The 22,008-nt window shown below is 50.4% G+C and overlaps 1 protein-coding gene across 1 annotated transcript in view; it reads right to left on the bottom strand.

Annotated features, from left to right (window-relative positions):
• ULK1 (unc-51 like autophagy activating kinase 1) overlaps positions 1-21,728 on the bottom strand; it is a 105,205-nt gene extending 83,477 nt beyond the window's left edge. The window contains exons 1-3 of the mRNA XM_077293322.1: positions 21,111-21,728; positions 18,893-18,985; positions 18,779-18,820 (exon numbers count right to left, since the gene is read on the bottom strand). Of these exons, the coding sequence (XP_077149437.1) occupies positions 18,779-18,820; positions 18,893-18,985; positions 21,111-21,200 (225 nt within the window). The 5' untranslated portion in view covers positions 21,201-21,728. The remainder of the gene's footprint in view (positions 1-18,778; positions 18,821-18,892; positions 18,986-21,110) is intronic.
• Positions 21,729-22,008: the final 280 nt, after the last annotated feature.

Raw genomic sequence — 22,008 nt, 5'->3', positions numbered from 1 at the left:
TTCCTATCGTCCAGCGACTCCAGTTCAAAACCCTTACTACGACATACAAAGCTATCCACAACCTGTCTCCTCCATACATCTGTGACATGGTCTCCCGGTACTTAACTACACGCAACCTTCGATCCTCACAAGATCTCCTTCTCTACTCCCCTCTTATCTCTTCTTCCCACAACCGCATCCAAGATTTCTCCCGTGCTTCCCCCATACTCCGGAACTCTCTACCCCAACACATCAGACTCTCGCCTCCCATAGAAACCTTCAAAAAGAACCTGAAGACCCACCTCTTCCGACAAGCCTACAGCCTGCAGTGATCCTCATCCTACTGAACCGCCACACAACCAGCTCTACCCTCTCCTAGTGTATCCTCACCCATCCCCTGCAGACTGTGAGCCCTCGCGGGCAGGGTCCTCCCTCCTTCTGTACCTGTTAGGACCTTGTTTTTTGCTCATGTTTATTGTATTTGTCTATATTTGCCCCTCTTCCCATGTAAAGCGCCATGGAATAAATGGCGCCATAAAAATGTATAATAATAATAATAATAATAATAATAAATACAGTGGACTGTTCGGCCACGCGCCCTTGTGTTCTCTATGAGGGGCTCGGTGGCTTATTCTCAGGGAGAACAAAAGCATCGGTCGTCAGAAATCTGACTTTCTGGAACCTTCTCTCCGCCAACATCATCAGTACAGTGAAGATCGGGAGGCTCCCATACATATCTGTTGGCTGATCCTGTCAATATCTGCGGGTTCAGCTGACTTTAGTTTAATGTGCATGGGAACCTAAAGGAAGCTAAGTGATGTGAAACGTGCTGAGAAACGTTCTTCATGCCGCATTTTTACAATGCCCAGTTAGAGAACACAGATGAATACTACATGTGAGTTAATTTTTTGCATATTTGACTGGTGCCATTTGCTCTTATGCATACATACAATGTACATACACAGAACCTGAAGTGTAACCTTTAGCAGATACGGTAAGTGGTCTTCAAAGCACAGCAACAGTAGGGTCACATGTAGTCAGTCCTACAAGGAATTATGAATGGCGGATACATTGTATGCACTTAAAACTGCGCCACAACTTAAAATCTACACTCACATTGATGTCTGCTAATATATGGTGTGAAATATAGTAAATCGGGAAGGCCAATGCCCTTTCCTGCTAACTTACATATTTTTTAAAATATCAATTTTATGCAAATCTGAGGTTAAAATAACATTATTTTTTTGGGGCTGGAATACTGGTGCAAAAAAACCTAATAAATTTCCAAGAGTACTAGGAAAATCCAGTGCATGGAGTAGCAGCGATCAGGTGGTTATACTAGTTATAAAATATAATAGGTCCACATTGGGCATATATGCCATAGCCGTGTCTAAGTCATGCCATGATAGATATTTTAAGAGTATGAGCACCTTATTTCTGTATTGAGCATAACTAAAAGGGATTCTTTGGTGCCGCTCATGCCCACGCCAGCATTATTCATTTAATAGATGATGATAGATGTACCATACATGCATCCTGGCAGGTATATGAAGACGTAAGGGTTATGTTCACACTCTGCTATGGATTTGGTAACAAATCCACAACAAATCTGCCATGAACCATATGTGTTACTTGAGGATTTCACCCGTCTGTGGTTATTAACCAGCGTGTCCCTATCTACTAGACGGTCAGACGTATCTCAGCTCAAAGCAGATTAGTCGCTATGCAGAAGAATGAAGCAAATTAGTGGCGGTCAGATAAAGAACCTCTTCTGCTACTAATCGAGCTGTTCCTCTCGGGGTCTACTCGTGATGGAGGAACGGAACTGATTTGCCCTTCACTCATGTCATGACTGGTCTTGGCTCGGGGTCAAGAAAACATCAAAAGAAGTAAAACAACTACAAAAGCTTGGAGAAAACTCCTGATCAACACTGGCAGAAGTCATCGCCATCTTGTATTCCTCCTAATTCATGGACGATATGTGACTGTCACTACAAGTTCAGCTGGTTCTCACGTTTTGCCCCATGAGCACAGAATTAATGTTGGCTTTGCGGGATGTGATAAGATGAATGATGGCTGAGGAATCCTACATTTCATAGCAAAGTGGTGACATGGACATGAGTCATTAGGTAAAATAAAATAGACAGTAACGTGCCAGAATAACACCCTATAATTCAACCTGTTGTCAACAACCCAACGTTAACCTGACAGGTGGCACGGGAACGAGACAATAGTCCGGCTCGTCATACGCAATGGCATTGTTTTCTATAGACTCCCTAGTTAGATCATTAACCATTTCAGGACCACTATCCTTACTAGAGCCAAGCTAATAACATCTTGGTGATGGTGATAATGTCCGTGTCACTATTTTATTTCTCCAATTCTCTAATTCATTATTTAAAGGAAACACAGATTCTACTGTAGGTACAAAAAGGAACCTTCCCGATGATCGGAGATAGAAACTAAACCCAACAGACGTGTTTGGTTGGTTTTCCACATACTTAAGCATTTGCTAATAATGTGCCGCTAACAAACATCAATCACGTCTCTTTATAAAATGAGAGACCCCACCTAGTCCTGTGTATCTAACAGAAATATCCCAAGGTAATGGACGTCTGACCCTAGCACCACTCGGGGAAAATGACCTATTACGCTATAAAAAGTAACAGCTTTCTGGTGCTTGTCGCCGGCCATGTGTTTCTTAGAAAGGACAACCAGCAGATGTACCGTGCATGGGGACAAGCCATTAGGAAAGAGATCTCGCTATATTTACAAGACTGGAAAGCGTGGCTCCTGATTCAGCTGGCGAGGGGCTTATTATACACATGGAATTACTTTAGGTGTAATGTTTTTCAGACCTTTTTCGACTTAAACAACCACACATTAATAGCATGATTGAAGTCTATAGCTTACGTTGCTTAACCCATTACTTGCGGATTTTTCAGAAAAGGGCGTCCCAATATTCAATTAAAAATGACAATGACATGATTTCCTATTTTGAAAACATTCATTTTACAAACACAACACAAAAAATTGGACCTAATTATAAAATCTTAGTTGCTAGAAGCTAAAGATTAGGCTTCCCAAAAAAAGGACATTGGTAGATAATGGGTTAACACTGAGGGCCCGTGGATAAAGTTATAACATACGTCTTAAGTAAACTAATATTCAATGTGCATTTTGTCAATCTTTGTTACTTAAAGATTCACCAAGCAAGTAATAAGGTCCATACGGGCAGGGATTTTTTGGACTTTTTATCATTAGTCCCAAGCTAGCCAAACACTTGTTCAGCCCAACACCTATCTCTCCCAATTTCCAGTACACATGAACGTTCGACTCGGTCAATCGGTCACGTGTTTTCAAAGGGAAGAAAGAAGAACGCAGCTGCCAGAGAGTTCTGGTGGCAGCTTATAGCCCAAAGAACAAAAGAATCAGGGAATTCGAAATGACCCAGTTTTATCTTCCCTAATATCATCCGTATGGCGCCCAATACACATCAACATCAAGTTGCTGCAGAATATCAGCAGACAATTTATTCCATCCCAAGGTTTAGCTTATTTTACCATGATTTACAGGATTTCTCTCTTTCATATAGTGTCTTCGATGATAAATAACCTCATTTTGCTACGAAAATGCCAACATACAAGGGTCCTTAACAAATACAGGTCCTTCTCAAAAAATTAGCATATAGTGTTAAATTTCATTATTTACCATAATGTAATGATTACAATTAAACTTTCATATATTATAGATTCATTATCCACCAACTGAAATTTGTCAGGTCTTTTATTGTTTTAATACTGATGATTTTGGCATACAACTCCTGATAACCCAAAAAACCTGTCTCAATAAATTAGCATATCAAGAAAAGGTTCTCTAAATGACCTATTACCCTAATCTTCTGAATCAACTAATTAACTCTAAACACATGCAAAAGATACCCGAGGCTTTTAAAAACTCCCTGCCTGGTTCATTACTCAAAACCCCCATCATGGGTAAGACTAGCGACCTGACAGATGTCAAGAAGGCCATCATTGACACCCTCAAGCAAGAGGGTAAGACCCAGAAAGAAATTTCTCAACAAATAGGCTGTTCCCAGAGTGCTGTATCAAGGCACCTCAATGGTAAGTCTGTTGGAAGGAAACAATGTGGCAGAAAACGCTGTACAACGAGAAGAGGTGACCGGACCCTGAGGAAGATTGTGGAGAAGGACCGATTCCAGACCTTGGGGAACCTGAGGAAGCAGTGGACTGAGTCTGGCGTGTGCAGGAAATGGGCTACAGGTGCCGCATTCCCCAGGTAAAGCCACTTTTGAACCATAAACAGCGGCAGAAGCGCCTGACCTGGGCTACAGAGAAGCAGCACTGGACTGTTGCTAAGTGGTCCCAAGTACTTTTTTCTGATGAAAGCAAATTTTGCATGTCATTCGGAAATCAAGGTGCCAGAGTCTGGAGGAAGACTGGGGAGAAGGAAATGCCAAAATGCCTGAAGTCCAGTGTCAAGTACCCACAGTCAGTGATGGTGTGGGGTGCCATGTCAGCTGCTGGTGTTGGTCCACTGTGTTTCATCAAGGGCAGGGTCAATGCAGCTAGCTATCAGGAGATTTTGGAGCACTTCATGCTTCCATCGGCTGAAATGCTTTATGGAGATGAAGATTTCATTTTTCAGCACGACCTGGCACCTGCTCACAGTGCCAAAACCACTGGTAAATGGTTTACTGACCATGGTATTACTGTGCTCAATTGGCCTGCCAACTCTCCTGACCTGAACCCCATAGAGAATCTGTGGGATATTGTGAAGAGAAAGTTGAGAGACGCAAGACCCAACACTCTGGATGAGCTTAAGGCCGCTATTGAAGCATCCTGGGCCTCCATAACATCTCAGCAGTGTCACAGGCTGATTGCCTCCATGCCACGCCGCATTGAAGCAGTCATTTCTGCCAAAGGATTCCCGACCAAGTATTGAGTGCATAACTGAACATTATTATTTGATGGTTTTTTTGTTTGGTATTAAAAAACACTTTTATTTGATTGGTCGGGTGAAATATGCTAATTTATTGAGACAGGTTTTTTGGGTTATCAGGAGTTGTATGCCAAAATCATCAGTATTAAAACAATAAAAGACCTGACAAATTTCAGTTGGTGGATAATGAATCTATAATATATGAAAGTTTAATTGTAATCATTACATTATGGTAAATAATGAAATTTAACACTATATGCTAATTTTTTGAGAAGGACCTGTATATGACTGGTAGCTGAGATATAACTGGCTGACTACTGGGTGACAGGCCAGAGCTAGAAACATGACGTCTTCAATGCTCTTCTACGAATGTAAGAATGTTCAAATGCTGCAGTCGGAGTAAAGCTGAGAAAGCAGACGTTTGCTGTCATGATGGTGCATGGCATTCGCACAATCTCCTGGAGGTAAATATACAATTACGTCGGCTCCTGCTAAACGTGCTCACTGCCCGGCAAAGTGTTCCCGGCAATTATTAGTGATTCACTCTAAAAACTCTAAAGAAAGCAAGAACACCCTGAGATGACTAATGACGTTATTCACATGCCCGTCCTCATGTCACTGAAGGCCTGATGTAACATTTGGCAAAAAAAAAAAAAAAAAGAAAGGAGAAATGAGTCTGAAAACAACGTTAGATTCATTTCTACTTATAATTGCCAATGGAGACGTATGCAAGATATTGTAAACAAGCATTGGCCAATTCTTCTCACCGACCCCGTCCTTGCCTCTAGTATCCCCCAGAGACCCAGTTTTACGGCCAAACGGGGAAAAAGCATAAAAGATCTATTGGTCAAAAGCCATTATGTGGCAAAAATTAGTAATCCCCTTAATCCAACAAACAGAGGTCCAGTATGGGGGTGTTACCCATGCGGCGATTGCTTGGCCTGTAGGGAAAAGAACCTTATTAGGGGCACTCACTTCGCGTCGTCGTGTGGAAGCAGGAAATTTCAGATTCGGCATCATATCCGCTGTACCAGCACTTGTGTTGTATATCTGGCCACATGTCCTTGCTCCAAAATTTATGTGGGACTCACGTCACGTCAGTTGCGTGTACGTGTGAGAGAGCACGTAAGGGACATAATAAATGCACGCAAGGCTGAGGACGCTAGTGCCCTTAAAACCATCCCCAAACACTTCTATAAGTTTCATGCATGCGATCCTACTGGCCTTAGGGTCATTGGGATCGATCAAGTTCACAGTGGTAATAGGGGAGGCAATATAAAAAGGACACTTGCGCAGGTTGAATGTAAGTGGATTGTGATCTTGGACTCCATGTCTCCCGTGGGACTAAATGAAACGATTAGTTTTGTTCCCTTCTTATAAGGAGCTTTGTTCCCCATGTCCTCTCTTGCTGCAGAGTTGGCTTAATCTGTAATTACATTTTAATATTGTTTTGTTGTTTTTTTCTGTTCATTTATGTTTGTTATTTTCTACATCCCTAGATTTAATGGCTTTCCTGAGCTTGGTGCCTATGAGGTTTATGACCTGGCAGTTTATGGGGAATGTGGGAGCGTGGATCAGGATGACGGCTCACTATATCAAGAATGATCATTTGAAGTTTGCTCACTGTGAAAAATTGAGGGATGATTGAAAAGTGGCATATAATCCCTCCATAATTCATCACTTATGTTCTGTTATGAATTTGTTCATAATATATCACTTTTCTTATAGGTTGTAAATATTTCATGTATGGTTTCACATCATTGGCACTGTTATTATTTATTGTTATTATTATTATGTTCCTTTTATGAATTTGTCCATAATATATCACTTTATTTATAGGTTGTAAATATTATACAATATATTATGTATGGTTTTATATTTATTTGCACTGTTATTATGATTATATTAATTTTAAATTAGTGTATCATATAATATATCATGTTGGGTTTCACATCTATAGGCACCATTTATTTTAAATTAGTAATGACCTGTGTTTGTATCCTGAGACTCTTGCTCCCACTCCATATGTTTTTATTCTAATACAAAGCGTCGCGGTTGCGCGGTTATATATGTACCATTTCTGATCTTTTTGGGCCATGAAATCGTAGGTTTCATTAGCGTGGTACACTATATATATCACCTTTCTTTTTACTGTGCGGCATTCGGTCCTCAATTGTGGATCCCGCTGTCAGCCGGCGCATGCGCTCCGTGACTGCTGGGAGGCCCATGTATCTCCGGCTTCAGGAACTCGAGAGCGCATGTCTGTGACGTCAATGGGGGATTTCCCTCTGACGTGCGCTCCCGATGAACGCCGGGGAGCTGGGATTTCCCCGCAATTAGATCACGGCGCGCCTGCGCACTGTGATATGGAAGAGCGTCTGTAATCTGCGCAGGCCCGAAAGGGTAGGAATAGCTGGGTAGTGACCATTTCCTGCTACCTTAGTTACAGTGTGATCGTGCACGTGTAAAGCGGGTCTATTAACTTCATTATAAAAGCACCACGCTCTGCTAAGCCCCTTTATTCCCTCTTTGAAAAAGAAACGCGAAACGCGCGTCAGGGGGTACTCTGAGCCCCAGGCAGATCTACTATCTCATCATGGGTAAGCAATCTCGCACTAAGTAGGCAGTAACTGACTTTAAGCATGGTAGAGGCATGTCCACATGGACTTTTAACCTGCACAATAGATTTATACCATGTTTTTCTGTGCTGATACTTATGCTGACTTATGAGAATGCCCTGATGTTTTTTCAACTTTTTTTCGTCTGCCTGTGACCTGGATGTTTTTTACTAGGGTCTTTCCTTTTATCTATGTACTCAAATATGTCACGTTTTTCATAATAAAATTTATATTTTTATATTTATTCAAGTGGCTATTTTGCTTTTTCTCTTTATATACTTAATCGTGTAAAAACTCCTTTCTTTGTTAAACTAAGTTATCCGGAGTATACGCTATTATTTTCCATTAAGATACATGGGTAAGGATAATCAACTGTTTACACCTACACACAGATGGTGTAGGGCCCATGTGGTTTCTGTTGGTTTGATTTTATTAATTATTCCATCCCAAGGTTTAGCTTATTTTACCATGATTTACAGGATTTCTCTCTTTCATATAGTGTCTTCGATGATAAATAACCTCATTTTGCTACGAAAATGCCAACATACAAGGGTCCTTAACAAATATATGACTGGTAGCTGAGATATAACTGGCTGACTACTGGGTGACAGGCCAGAGCTAGAAACATGACGTCTTCAATGCTCTTCTACGAATGTAAGACAATGTTCAAATGCTGCAGTCGGAGTAAAGCTGAGAAAGCAGACGTTTGCTGTCATGATGGTGCATGGCATTCACACAATCTCCTGGAGGTAAATATACAATTACGTCGGCTCCTGCTAAACGTGCTCACTGCCCGGCAAAGTGTTCCCGGCAATTATTAGTGATTCACTCTAAAAACTCTAAAGAAAGCAAGAACACCCTGAGATGACTAATGACGTTATTCACATGCCCGTCCTCATGTCACTGAAGGCCTGATGTAACATTTGGCATTTATTACATAACAAAGCAGGTCCAGGGCACATTATGCATGAAACAAGTGCCAAGGTGATTGCCATTCTACCATAGCTGAGGTCTAACATCACTTCCTTTGTTACTAATGAGCCCTAATGCCAAGAATAACACAGCTCTATTCCCCTAACAATACAATATTCTCTGCATACATTGGACAAATACAGATTAGATAGTAGCTGATACATACAGCCTGTATACCTACCTACTCCCCCATACATACAGCCTGTATACCTACCTACTCCCCCATACATACAGCCTGTATACCTACCTACTCCGCCATACATACAGCCTGTGTGCCTACCTACTCCCCCATACATACAGCCTGTGTACCTACCTATCCCTCCCATACATACAGCCTGTGTGCCTACCTACTCCCCCATACATACAGCCTGTGTACCTACCTATCCCTCCCATACATACAGCCTGTGTACCTACCTATCCCCCCATACATACAGCCTGTGTACCTACCTATCCCCCCATACATACAGCCTGTGTACCTACCTATCCCCCCATACATACAGCCTGTGTACCTACCTATCCCTCCCATACATACAGCCTGTGTACCTACCTATCCCCCCATACATACAGCCTGTGTACCTACCTATCCCTCCCATACATACAGCCTGTGTACCTACCTATCCCCCCATACATACAGCCTGTGTACCTACCTATCCCCCCCATACATACAGCCTGTGTACCTACATACTCCCCATACATACAGCCCGTATACCTACCTACTCCCCCATACATACAGCCTGTGTACCTACCTACTCCGCCATACATACAGCCCGTATACCTACCTACTCCCCCATACATACAGCCTGTGTACCTACCTACTCCCCCATACATACAGCCTGTGTACCTACCTATCCCCCCCATACATACAGCCTGTGTACCTACATACTCCCCATACATACAGCCTGTGTACCTACCTAATCCCTCATACACATACATTCATACAAGCATTAATATGTATTTTCAATGGGAAGAGTGTAGTAAGCTGCTGCCAGACATCTCTCCCAGGGAAACAAAAGGATCGGTGGATGTAATTCAACATGCCCGATTCTAACAGAAGTCAGGCAGCCCCATATACATTAGATGACCATGCTATAATTGGTGGGTTCAGACAACTTTAGTCTAATGTGTATGTGGGCCACGTGATACCGGCAGGTAATTCACATTATATAGAAATGTCAACACCTTAGATAGCTGTCAGAAGAACTAAGGTTTATCCGACAGATATATCTTATGAGTGCCCCAGTAAATAGATCAACTGACCGAACAATATATATATATAAATATAAATAATTTGTAGCCAAAAAAAGTCAAATACAAAAATAGATCAATGGCCACATTTGTCTGTGCTAAAAACTAAGGAAATGTGAAATATGTGAAATGTGAATAGCATACTGGCTTATGAACTATATGAACAAACACATGAGATTTTTAGCACAAGATTTGCAAACGTTGTGAGCCCATTCACCAAAACGTCAAGGTAATCTCAGATCGAATGGGTAACTACACTGACTGCCTGGTGTGAACACTTATCTATGGTATCTGAGCTGACTGCCTAATGTGAACACTTACCTATGGCTAATAACAGGATAAAGCCTACTTATATAGGACGCTCAGAACCACTGTGTTGAGATGTAATTAAAACCTGGAGAAGGGCGAGACGTTCACACCAGTGTTCACACCAGGCAGTCAGTGTAGTTACCCATTCGATCTGAGATTACCTTGACGTTTTGGTGAATGGGCTCACAACGTTTGCAAATCTTGTGCTAAAAATCTCATGTGTTTGTTCATATAGTTCATAAGCCAGTATGCTATTCACATTTCACATATTTCACATTTCCTTAGTTTTTAGCACAGACAAATGTGGCCATTGATCTATTTTTGTATTTGACTTTTTTTGGCTACAAATTATTTATATTTATATATATATATTGTTCGGTCAGTTGATCTATTTACTATATACTATTTTCTGACTTGAACGTCTCGCCCTTCTCCAGGTTTTAATTACATCTCAACACAGTGGTTCTGAGCCTCCTATATAAGTAGGCTTTATCCTGTTATTAGCCATAGGTAAGTGTTCACATTAGGCAGTCAGCTCAGATACCATAGATAAGTGTTCACACCAGGCAGTCAGTGTAGTTACCCATTCGATCTGAGATTACCTTGACGTTTTGGTGAATGGGCTCACAACGTTTGCAAATCTTGTGCTAAAAATCTCATGTGTTTGTTCATATAGTTCATAAGCCAGTATGCTATTCACATTTCACATATTTCACATTTCCTTAGTTTTTAGCACAGACAAATGTGGCCATTGATCTATTTTTTTATGAGTGCCCCATACACGTGCATTGTGCCTGTGTTCTCCATGAGGAGACGGAAATGAGTAACTCCCAAACAGCTGTGGCAACAAGTTATATCCCCCAAGAACAAACATCTGACATGCTGAGATGTAATTCTACTGTCCTGGGAGGAGAATCGGGACCCCCAAACACATCAGATGGCTTTGTGATTCCTGCTGTGGCTGGCTGGGACCCCCAAATAGATCAGATGGCTGTGTGATTCCCGCTGTGGCTGGCTGGGACCCCCAAACACATCAGATGGCTGTGTGATTCCCGCTGTGGCTGGCCAGGACCCCCAAACACATCAGATGGCTGTGTGATTCCCGTTGTGGCTGGCCGGGACCCCCAAACACATCAGATGGCTGTGTGATTCCTGCTGTGGCTGGCTGGGACCCCCAAACACATCAGATGGCTGTGTGATTCCTGCTGTGGCTGGCCAGGACCCCCAAACACATCAGATGGCTGTGTGATTCCCGCTGTGGCTGGCTGGGACCCCCAAACACATCAGATGGCTGTGTGATTCCTGCTGTGGCTGGCCGGGACCCCCAAAGACATCAGATGGCTGTGTGATTCCTGCTGTGGCTGGCTGGGACCCCCAAACACATCAGATGGCTGTGTGATTCCCGCTATGGCTGGCCGGGACCCCCAAAGACATCAGATGGCTGTGTGAATCCTGCTGTGGCTGGCTGGGACCCCCAAACACATCAGATGGCTGTGTGATTCCCGCTGTGGCTGGCCAGGACCCCCAAACACATCAGATGGCTGTGTGATTCCCGTTGTGGCTGGCCGGGACCCCCAAACACATCAGATGGCTGTGTGATTCCTGCTGTGGCTGGCTGGGACCCCCAAACACATCAGATGGCTGTGTGATTCCTGCTGTGGCTGGCTGGGACCCCCAAACACATCAGATGGCTGTGTGATTCCAGCTGTAGCTGGCTGGGACCCCCAAACACATCAGATGGCTGTGTGATTCCCCCTGTGGCTGGCTGGGACCCCCAAACACATCAGATGGCTGTGTGATTCCCGCTGTGGCTGGCTGGGACCCCCAACCACATCAGATGGCTGTGTGATTCCCGCTGTGGCTGGCTGGGACCCCCAACCACATCAGATGGCTGTGTGATTCCCGCTGTGGCTGGCTGGGACCCCCAAACACATCAGATGGCTGTGTGATTCCTGCTGTGGCTGGCTGGGACCCCCAAACACATCAGATGGCTGTGTGATTCCTGCTGTGGCTGGCTGGGACCCCCAAACACATCAGATGGCTGTGTGATTCCAGCTGTAGCTGGCTGGGACCCCCAAACACATCAGATGGCTGTGTGATTCCCCCTGTGGCTGGCTGGGACCCCCAAACACATCAGATGGCTGTGTGATTCCCGCTGTGGCTGGCTGGGACCCCCAAACACATCAGATGGCTGTGGGATTCCTGCTGTGGCTGGCTGGGACCCCCAACCACATCAGATGGCTGTGTGATTCCCGCTGTGGCTGGCTGGGACCCCCAAACACATCAGATGGCTGTGTGATTCCAGCTGTGGCTGGCTGGGACCCCCAACCACATCAGATGGCTGTGTGATTCCCGCTGTGGCTGGCTGGGACCCCCAAACACATCAGATGGCTGTGGGATTCCTGCTGTGGCTGGCTGGGACCCCCAACCACATCAGATGGCTGTGTGATTCCCGCTGTGGCTGGCTGGGACCCCCAAACACATCAGATGGCTGTGTGATTCCTGCTGTGGCTGGCTGGGACCCCCAAACACATCAGATGGCTGTGTGATTCCAGCTGTAGCTGGCTGGGACCCCCAAACACATCAGATGGCTGTGTGATTCCCGCTGTGGCTGGCTGGGACCCCCAACCACATCAGATGGCTGTGTGATTCCCGCTGTGGCTGGCTGGGACCCCCAACCACATCAGATGGCTGTGTGATTCCCGCTGTGGCTGGCCGGCTCGGCTGACACTTATATGTGCCACCAGCCAGGAGATGCAGGAGGCCGGCAGTAGCCAGGATCACTGGAACAAGGATCGCTTTGTTTTTCCATGGTGCAGACATGGAGATGAAGGAGGCCTCAGGGGACATGGAGTTTCTCTGCCGGAGCTCACCGCACTAATATTTACTACTTATAATCTAGATCTGCCTTAGATATATTACTTAGCATTAAAAAAAAGTCCAAAGTACATAAAGGAATAGGCGTCTGAATGAAACGTATGAGATGGCATGTGGAGAAACAAAGGATCAGACAACGCAACGACCAGAAGCAAAGGTCAGCGGAGATAGGACACCCTGTGGTCAAATATAGGTCGGTTTTAATTGTTATATTGCTTTAGACTTGTATGTGGATGGACCGCGTGCTGAGATAGGATATCTGCGTCTGGGGAAGAAGACGATAAACATGGAGGAGGGGCACGGATAGTCACCAAGATCTACCAGACACAGCTCACCTTCGTCCTGTCACATAAGGCTAGCTGCACCCTCAGGTTTCCCAGAGATCATTCACCCCCACAACAGGACCTTACATTGGAGTTATTCCAAGGTGGACAATTCCTTGAAGGGATCTCAGCTGTGCAGCGCTGGTGAATTGTTTGGTGACCGGCCACCTCTAAACCCAAGTGTACCCATCAGGAAACTGTGTCATGAGCCAAGCCCAACCACCGGTCTATTACTGGAAGCAGGAAATCCCCGGCTGCTTCCCTGGTGCCAGCACACGAGGGTCCTGATATAAGGCATCTGCTTACAGCACAACTCCCCACTGCTGAGACAATATTACGTCACTACAGAGGATCGCCGGGCGTCCGCCATGACTTCTAGGTAGGGATCAGGAGACATTCGGAATTCAGCGTACCCATCCCCCATTGGCTATAGGCCGCCTGTAGTCAGCTGACGGCCCTCGTCCTGTGGGCTGCTGCAGTCAGTGGGGGCACCGGGGGCGGGGGGGGGGGGGGGGGTATGCATAGAGGTTACTGACATGGGGCTGATGGCTGGAGCACAAATTGGAGTCACCAGTCCTAGCTAAGAACAGTGAACCTGTGACCGTGGCCTTACCCTCTGCCCTCATCACCCCTAAAGGATCTGCGCACCCAGACTATTACGCCTCTGTAATGGCACGTCCCTTTAATGACAGGCATCCCGAGAGCACACGGTGACGGCACAGGCTCGGATCACACAGGCACACGGTGACGGCACAGGCTCGGGTCACACGGGCACACGGTGACGGCACAGGCTCGGGTCACACGGGCACACGGTGACGGCACAGGCTCGGATCACACGGGCACACGGTGACGGCACAGGCTCGGATCACACGGGCACACGGTGACGGCACAGGCTCGGATCACACGGGCACACGGTGACGGCACAGGCTCGGATCACACGGGCACACGGTGACGGCACAGGCTCGGATCACACGGGCACACGGTGACGGCACAGGCTCGGATCACACGGGCACACGGTGACGGCACAGGCTCGGATCACACGGGCACACGGTGACGGCACAGGCTCGGATCACACGGGCACACGGTGACGGCACAGGCTCGGATCACACGGGCACACGGTGACGGCACAGGCTCGGATCACACGGGCACACGGTGACGGCACAGGCTCGGATCACACGGGCACACGGTGACGGCACAGGCTCGGATCACACGGGCACACGGTGACGGCACAGGCTCGGATCACACGGGCACACGGTGACGGCACAGGCTCGGATCACACGGGCACACGGTGACGGCACAGGCTCGGATCACACGGGCACACGGTGACGGCACAGGCTCGGATCACACAGGCACACGGTGACGGCACAGGCTCGGATCACACAGGCACACGGTGACGGCACAGGCTCGGATCACACAGGCACACGGTGACGGCACAGGCTCGGATCACACAGGCACACGGTGACGGCACAGGCTCGGATCACACAGGCACACGGTGACGGCACAGGCTCGGATCACACAGGCACACGGTGACGGCACAGGCTCGGATCACACAGGCACACGGTGACGGCACAGGCTCGGATCACACAGGCACACGGTGACGGCACAGGCTCGGATCACACAGGCACACGGTGACGGCACAGGCTCGGATCACACAGGCACACGGTGACGGCACAGGCTCGGATCACACAGGCACACGGTGACGGCACAGGCTCGGATCACACAGGCACACGGTGACGGCACAGGCTCGGATCACACAGGCACACGGTGACGGCACAGGCTCGGATCACACAGGCACACGGTGACGGCACAGGCTCGGATCACACAGGCACACGGTGACGGCACAGGCTCGGATCACACAGGCACGCGGTGACGGCACAGGCTCGGATCACACAGGCACGCGGTGACGGCACAGGCTCGGATCACACAGGCACGCGGTGACGGCACAGGCTCGGATCACACAGGCACGCGGTGACGGCACAGGCTCGGATCACACAGGCACGCGGTGACGGCACAGGCTCGGATCACACAGGCACGCGGTGACGGCACAGGCTCGGATCACACAGGCACGCGGTGACGGCACAGGCTCGGATCACACAGGCACGCGGTGACGGCACAGGCTCGGATCACACAGGCACGCGGTGACGGCACAGGCTCGGATCACACAGGCACGCGGTGACGGCACAGGCTCGGATCACACAGGCACGCGGTGACGGCACAGGCTCGGATCACACAGGCACGCGGTGACGGCACAGGCTCGGATCACACAGGCACGCGGTGACGGCACAGGCTCGGATCACACAGGCACGCGGTGACGGCACAGGCTCGGATCACACAGGCACGCGGTGACGGCACAGGCTCGGATCACACAGGCACGCGGTGACGGCACAGGCTCGGATCACACAGGCACGCGGTGACGGCACAGGCTCGGATCACACAGGCACGCGGTGACGGCACAGGCTCGGATCACACAGGCACGCGGTGACGGCACAGGCTCGGATCACACAGGCACGCGGTGACGGCACAGGCTCGGATCACACAGGCACGCGGTGACGGCACAGGCTCGGATCACACAGGCACGCGGTGACGGCACAGGCTCGGATCACACAGGCACGCGGTGACGGCACAGGCTCGGATCACACAGGCACGCGGTGACGGCACAGGCTCGGATCACACAGGCACGCGGTGACGGCACAGGCTCGGATCACACAGGCACGCGGTGACGGCACAGGCTCGGATCACACAGGCACGCGGTGACGGCACAGGCTCGGATCACACAGGCACGCGGTGACGGCACAGGCTCGGATCACACAGGCACGCGGTGACGGCACAGGCTCGGATCACACAGGCACGCGGTGACGGCACAGGCTCGGATCACACAGGCACGCGGTGACGGCACAGGCTCGGATCACACAGGCACGCGGTGACGGCACAGGCTCGGATCACACAGGCACGCGGTGACGGCACAGGCTCGGATCACACAGGCACGCGGTGACGGCACAGGCTCGGATCACACAGGCACGCGGTGACGGCACAGGCTCGGATCACACAGGCACGCGGTGACGGCACAGGCTCGGATCACACAGGCACGCGGTGACAGCACAGGCTCGGATCACACAGGCACGCGGTGACAGCACAGGCTCAGGTCACACAGGCACGCGGTGACAGCACAGGCTCAGATCACACAGGCACGCGGTGACAGCACAGGCTCAGATCACACAGGCACGCGGTGACAGCACAGGCTCAGATCACACAGGCACGCGGTGACAGCACAGGCTCAGATCACACAGGCACGCGGTGACAGCACAGGCTCAGGTCACACAGGCACGCGGTGACAGCACAGGCTCAGATCACACAGGCACGCGGTGACAGCACAGGCTCAGATCACACAGGCACGCGGTGACAGCACAGGCTCAGATCACACAGGCACGCGGTGACAGCACAGGCTCAGATCACACAGGCACGCGGTGACAGCACAGGCTCAGATCACACAGGCACGCGGTGACAGCACAGGCTCAGATCACACAGGCACGCGGTGACAGCACAGGCTCAGATCACACAGGCACGCGGTGACAGCACAGGCTCAGATCACACAGGCACGCGGTGACAGCACAGGCTCAGATCACACAGGCACGCGGTGACAGCACAGGCTCAGATCACACAGGCACGCGGTGACAGCACAGGCTCAGATCACACAGGCACGCGGTGACAGCACAGGCTCAGATCACACAGGCACACGGTGACAGCACAGGCTCAGATCACACAGGCACACGGTGACGGCACAGGCTCAGGTCACACAGGCACACGGTGACGGCACAGGCTCAGATCACACAGGCACACGGTGACGGCACAGGCTCAGATCACACAGGCACGCGGTGACGGCACAGGCTCAGATCACACAGGCACGCGGTGACGGCACAGGCTCAGATCACACAGGCACGCGGTGACGGCACAGGCTCAGATCACACAGGCACGCGGTGACAGCACAGGCTCAGATCACACAGGCACACGGTGACAGCACAGGCTCAGATCACACAGGCACACGGTGACGGCACAGGCTCAGGTCACACAGGCACACGGTGACGGCACAGGCTCAGATCACACAGGCACACGGTGACGGCACAGGCTCAGATCACACAGGCACACGGTGACGGCACAGGCTCAGATCACACAGGCACACGGTGACGGCACAGGCTCAGATCACACAGGCACGCGGTGACAGCACAGGCTCAGATCACACAGGCACGCGGTGACAGCACAGGCTCAGATCACACAGGCACGCGGTGACAGCACAGGCTCAGATCACACAGGCACACGGTGACAGCACAGGCTCAGATCACACAGGCACGCGGTGACAGCACAGGCTCAGATCACACAGGCACGCGGTGACAGCACAGGCTCAGATCACACAGTGACAGCACAGGCTCAGGTCACACAGGCACACGGTGACAGCACAGGCTCAGATCACACAGGCACACGGTGACAGCACAGGCTCAGATCACACAGGCACACGGTGACAGCACAGGCTCAGATCACACAGGCACACGGTGACGGCACAGGCTCAGATCACACAGGCACACGGTGACAGCACAGGCTCAGATCACACAGGCACGCGGTGACGGCACAGGCTCAGATCACACAGGCACACGGTGACAGCACAGGCTCAGATCACACAGGCACGCGGTGACGGCACAGGCTCAGATCACACAGGCACACGGTGACGGCACAGGCTCAGATCACACAGGCACACGGTGACAGCACAGGCTCAGATCACACAGGCACGCGGTGACGGCACAGGCTCAGATCACACAGGCACACGGTGACGGCACAGGCTCAGGTCACACAGGTGTATGGCCTCAGTCAGTGGGGCACTGGCACACATAGTCCTCCTGTCCTGTAAAAGGCCTATAAGTAAACTCTAAGAGCGATTGTCCCAGCAATGATGGCGGCCTCCTGGTACAATGACCGAGCACTTCTCCTCCCTGCCGCCCCTAGTCTGGGACGCACAACACAAACTGAGCCCTCTTCAAACAATCTACTAGGACGGATGCCAAATCAAGAAAATGTGTTTACATCGCGCACAGCTACTTGGGGGTTGTAGTCTCCGCGTCACGCAAAAAAAGCGTACAAAGGCTGTTACGAACTACAACTCCCGAGAGTCTCCGCTCAGTCTGACAGCTGGGCGAGATTTTCTTAGAATTCCGTGACGTATATAATCGCCGGACCAATGAGAATTCAGTACGCAGGAATGTCAACAAACAAGGAGGCGGCCACGTGACAGGGCAGCAGGAGCCGGCAGAGCGGCGGCCGAGGCTGTGCCGGGAGGGAGGGCTGTACGGGAGATGACGGCGGTCACGTTACATAGCGCTGCACACCGGGAATACTCCCAGCGGACCTGCCGCTGCACGGGCATGCAGCTGGAGACGCACAAGGCCGCGGTCCCGTTGTATGACAGTGCACACAGCACGCAGGGTTAGCAGCAGTATCATCGCTTACCTGGAAGTCGTACAAGGCCACAATGTTTTCATGTTTCAGCTCCTGCAACGAGAAGAGTATGGTTACAGCAAGCCGCACAGAAACCGCACAGAGACCGCACAGCGCTGCGCTCACCTTCAGGATCTTGATCTCCTTCCCTAGTAGAGTCTGGGACTTGGCCAGGTTCTTCTTGTTGATGCATTTCACAGCCACCTCCAAGTCCTGCTTCTGAAAGCGTAACACAAGAACCATCAGTATCTCATGGGGGGCAGCACTACATGACAGGACGAGACCCAGCAGAGGGGCTCCCAAGCTGCAGGCAACACTGGCAGTGCTACTTGTATCACATATGGGGGGGCACCATTGTATAGTGAGCACCGAACTGATCCTGTGTAGTGTATACTGGGGTGCCCCAAGCACTGATCCTGTGTAGTGTATACTGCGGTGCCCCAAGCACTGATCCTGTGTAGCGTATACTGGGGTGCCCCAAGCACTGATCCTGTGTAGCGTATACTGGGGTGCCCCAAGCACAGATCCTGTGTAGCGTATACTGGGGTGCCCCAAGCACTGATCCTGTGTAGCGTATACTGGGGTGCCCCAAGCACTGATCCTGTGTAGCGTATACTGGGGTGCCCCAAGCACTGATCCTGTGTAGCGTATACTGGGGTGCCCCAAGCACTGATCCTGTGTAGCGTATACTGGGGTGCCCCAAGCACTGATCCTGTGTAGTGTATACTGGGGTGCCCCAAGCACTGATCCTGTGTAGTGTATACTGGGGTGCCCCAAGCACTGATCCTGTGTAGTGTATACTGGGGTGCCCCAAGCACTGATCCTGTGTAGTGTATACTGGGGTGCCCCAAGCACTGATCCTGTGTAGTGTATACTGGGGTGCCCCAAGCACTGATCCTGTGTAGTGTATACTGGGGTGCCCCAAGCACTGATCCTGTGTAGTGTATACTGCGGTGCCCCAAGCACTGATCCTGTGTAGCGTATACTGGGGTGCCCCAAGCACTGATCCTGTGTAGCGTATACTGGGGTGCCCCAAGCACTGATCCTGTGTAGTGTATACTGGGGTGCCCCAAGCACTGATCCTGTGTAGTGTATACTGCGGTGCCCCAAGCACTGATCCTGTGTAGTGTATACTGGGTTGCCCCAAGCACTGATCCTGTGTAGTGTATACTGGGGTGCCCCAAGCACTGATCCTGTGTAGTGTATACTGGGGTGCCCCAAGCACTGATCCTGTGTAGCGTATACTGGGGTGCCCCAAGCACTGATCCTGTGTAGTGTACAGTATACACTTGGGCACCATTGTTCCTGAACTGGTCCTTGCCCAGACTTGCCCAGCCCAGAATTATTCATTAATTCATGCTTCTTGTGAGATGGTGGGGAATTGATGGTGGTCCAAATTCTGTGGGAAGGATTTAATTTCTGCCCCATGCAGAGCTTCCAAGGATAGATCTAATCTTAGCCAGTTTTATTATACAAATGTCCCTATTAAATTGCAGCGCTGGGTCCCATGGTCGCAGGTCATGCACTAGGAGCAGATCCCGATCACACTTTTATATCCCTAGCAGATCCCTATCACACAGGTTTATATCACTCTGACACAGGTTTGTGCTGTTCCTAAAACAAAATCACCTTGATCACACAGAAGTGAGGAGCCTCCATGACACCAAGCTCATCACACAGCCTCACTGCCACCAGGTCACTTCTCATAAACAATTTGCCCAGTGGTTCACGATGCAGCCCCTTAAATTATTACAAGTTTACCATTCTCACTGAAACAATCCTAAATGTAAATATTGTTATCTGTCCATGTACACAGAGATCGGCCGGCGTCCCCCCAGAGAGAGATCGGCCGGCGTCCCCCCAGAGAGAGATCGGCCGGCGTCCCCCCAGAGAGAGATCGGCCGGCGTCCCCCCAGAGACAGATCGGCCGGCGTCCCCCCAGAGACAGATCGGCCGGCGTCCCCCCAGAGAGAGATCGGCCGGCGTCCCCCCCAGAGAGAGATCGGCCGGCGTCCCCCCAGAGAGAGATCGGCCGGCGTCCCCCCAGAGAGAGATCGGCCGGCGTCCCCCCAGAGAGAGATCGGCCGGCGTCCCCCCAGAGAGAGATCGGCCGGCGTCCCCCCCCCAGAGAGAGATCGGCCGGCGTCCCCCCAGAGAGAGATCGGCCGGCGTCCCCCCAGAGAGAGATCGGCCGGCGTCCCCCCAGAGAGAGATCGGCCGGCGTCCCCCCAGAGAGAGATCGGCCGGCGTCCCCCCAGAGACAGATCGGCCGGCGTCCCCCAGAGACAAAGGCGCCACTAGAGCAGTCGGATGGTGCCAGCCTCCATGGATGTGGGTACATTACCTCTTTGTGCCTGCCTTTGAACACAACAGCAAATGCTCCATGGCCGATCAGATCTTTCCTACTGAACTCAAACTTCCCGACCGACTCCATTGTGAATCCCTGGATCCGGCCGACAACAGTGCGATAAGGTGTAGAAGGATTTGTGATTGATGGGTAGAAGGAAGAGGGAGCAAATCAAGAGCTGAAGACCAGCTGGAAAAGAAGCGCTGCTCTCCTGTCCACCTCCCTGCTGCCGAGGATCAGGCTCCGGGGGGCCACTTGCATGGGCTGCTGCTCCCAGCACTCCGGTCCTCCCTGCTGCATGTTAGTGGGTAGCAGAGGAGGAAGCTGTAGCTGGATGGAAGGGGTGACAGATCCCCTAGAGGAGGAGGTCAGGGCCCCCTCTCTGGCACCCGACCACTAGTGCCATGGTGATCTATAGGGCGCTGATGCCACCAGGATCCTCCACCAGAGCCAATAGAAGACGAGGCTTTGTGCACAGGCCGGAGCGGAGACTTGTGAGAAGGAGCTGCTGCTGCACCGCAGGGACTGACAATAATAAGGGCCGCAGCAGATCGCACAGCGCAGTCCTCCGGCAGCTGAAGGGCCTGCGCCTGCGCACTGACTCCACCAGCGACTGCCTCCTACTGAGCATGCGTGTCTATCCGCTCTTTGTTGTTTTGTGTGGTGACACTGGTGATGGTGAATGTTGACTAAGCGGCGTCTGCTGTGTGGTGAGGGGGCGGGGATGGCCTCCAGCGCTTCATCATAGGGAGCAAGGTGCTAAACGCAGGGCCAGCACAGAAAGCATGGCGATGAAGGGGCCCAGGCAGTCATGGCGCTAGTTGTATCTGATCAGGCCATTACACTGTGTGTGGCAAATCAGAGGATTTTCTATTAGTTTAGCAAATTCTGATCA

The sequence above is a fragment of the Ranitomeya variabilis genome, chromosome 1 (assembly GCF_051348905.1).
Source record: "Ranitomeya variabilis isolate aRanVar5 chromosome 1, aRanVar5.hap1, whole genome shotgun sequence".
In the NCBI taxonomy this organism is placed as follows: Eukaryota; Metazoa; Chordata; class Amphibia; order Anura; family Dendrobatidae; genus Ranitomeya; species Ranitomeya variabilis.
The sequence above is the reverse complement of the archived record's forward strand: the minus strand, read 5'-3'. Positions and strand labels throughout refer to the sequence as shown.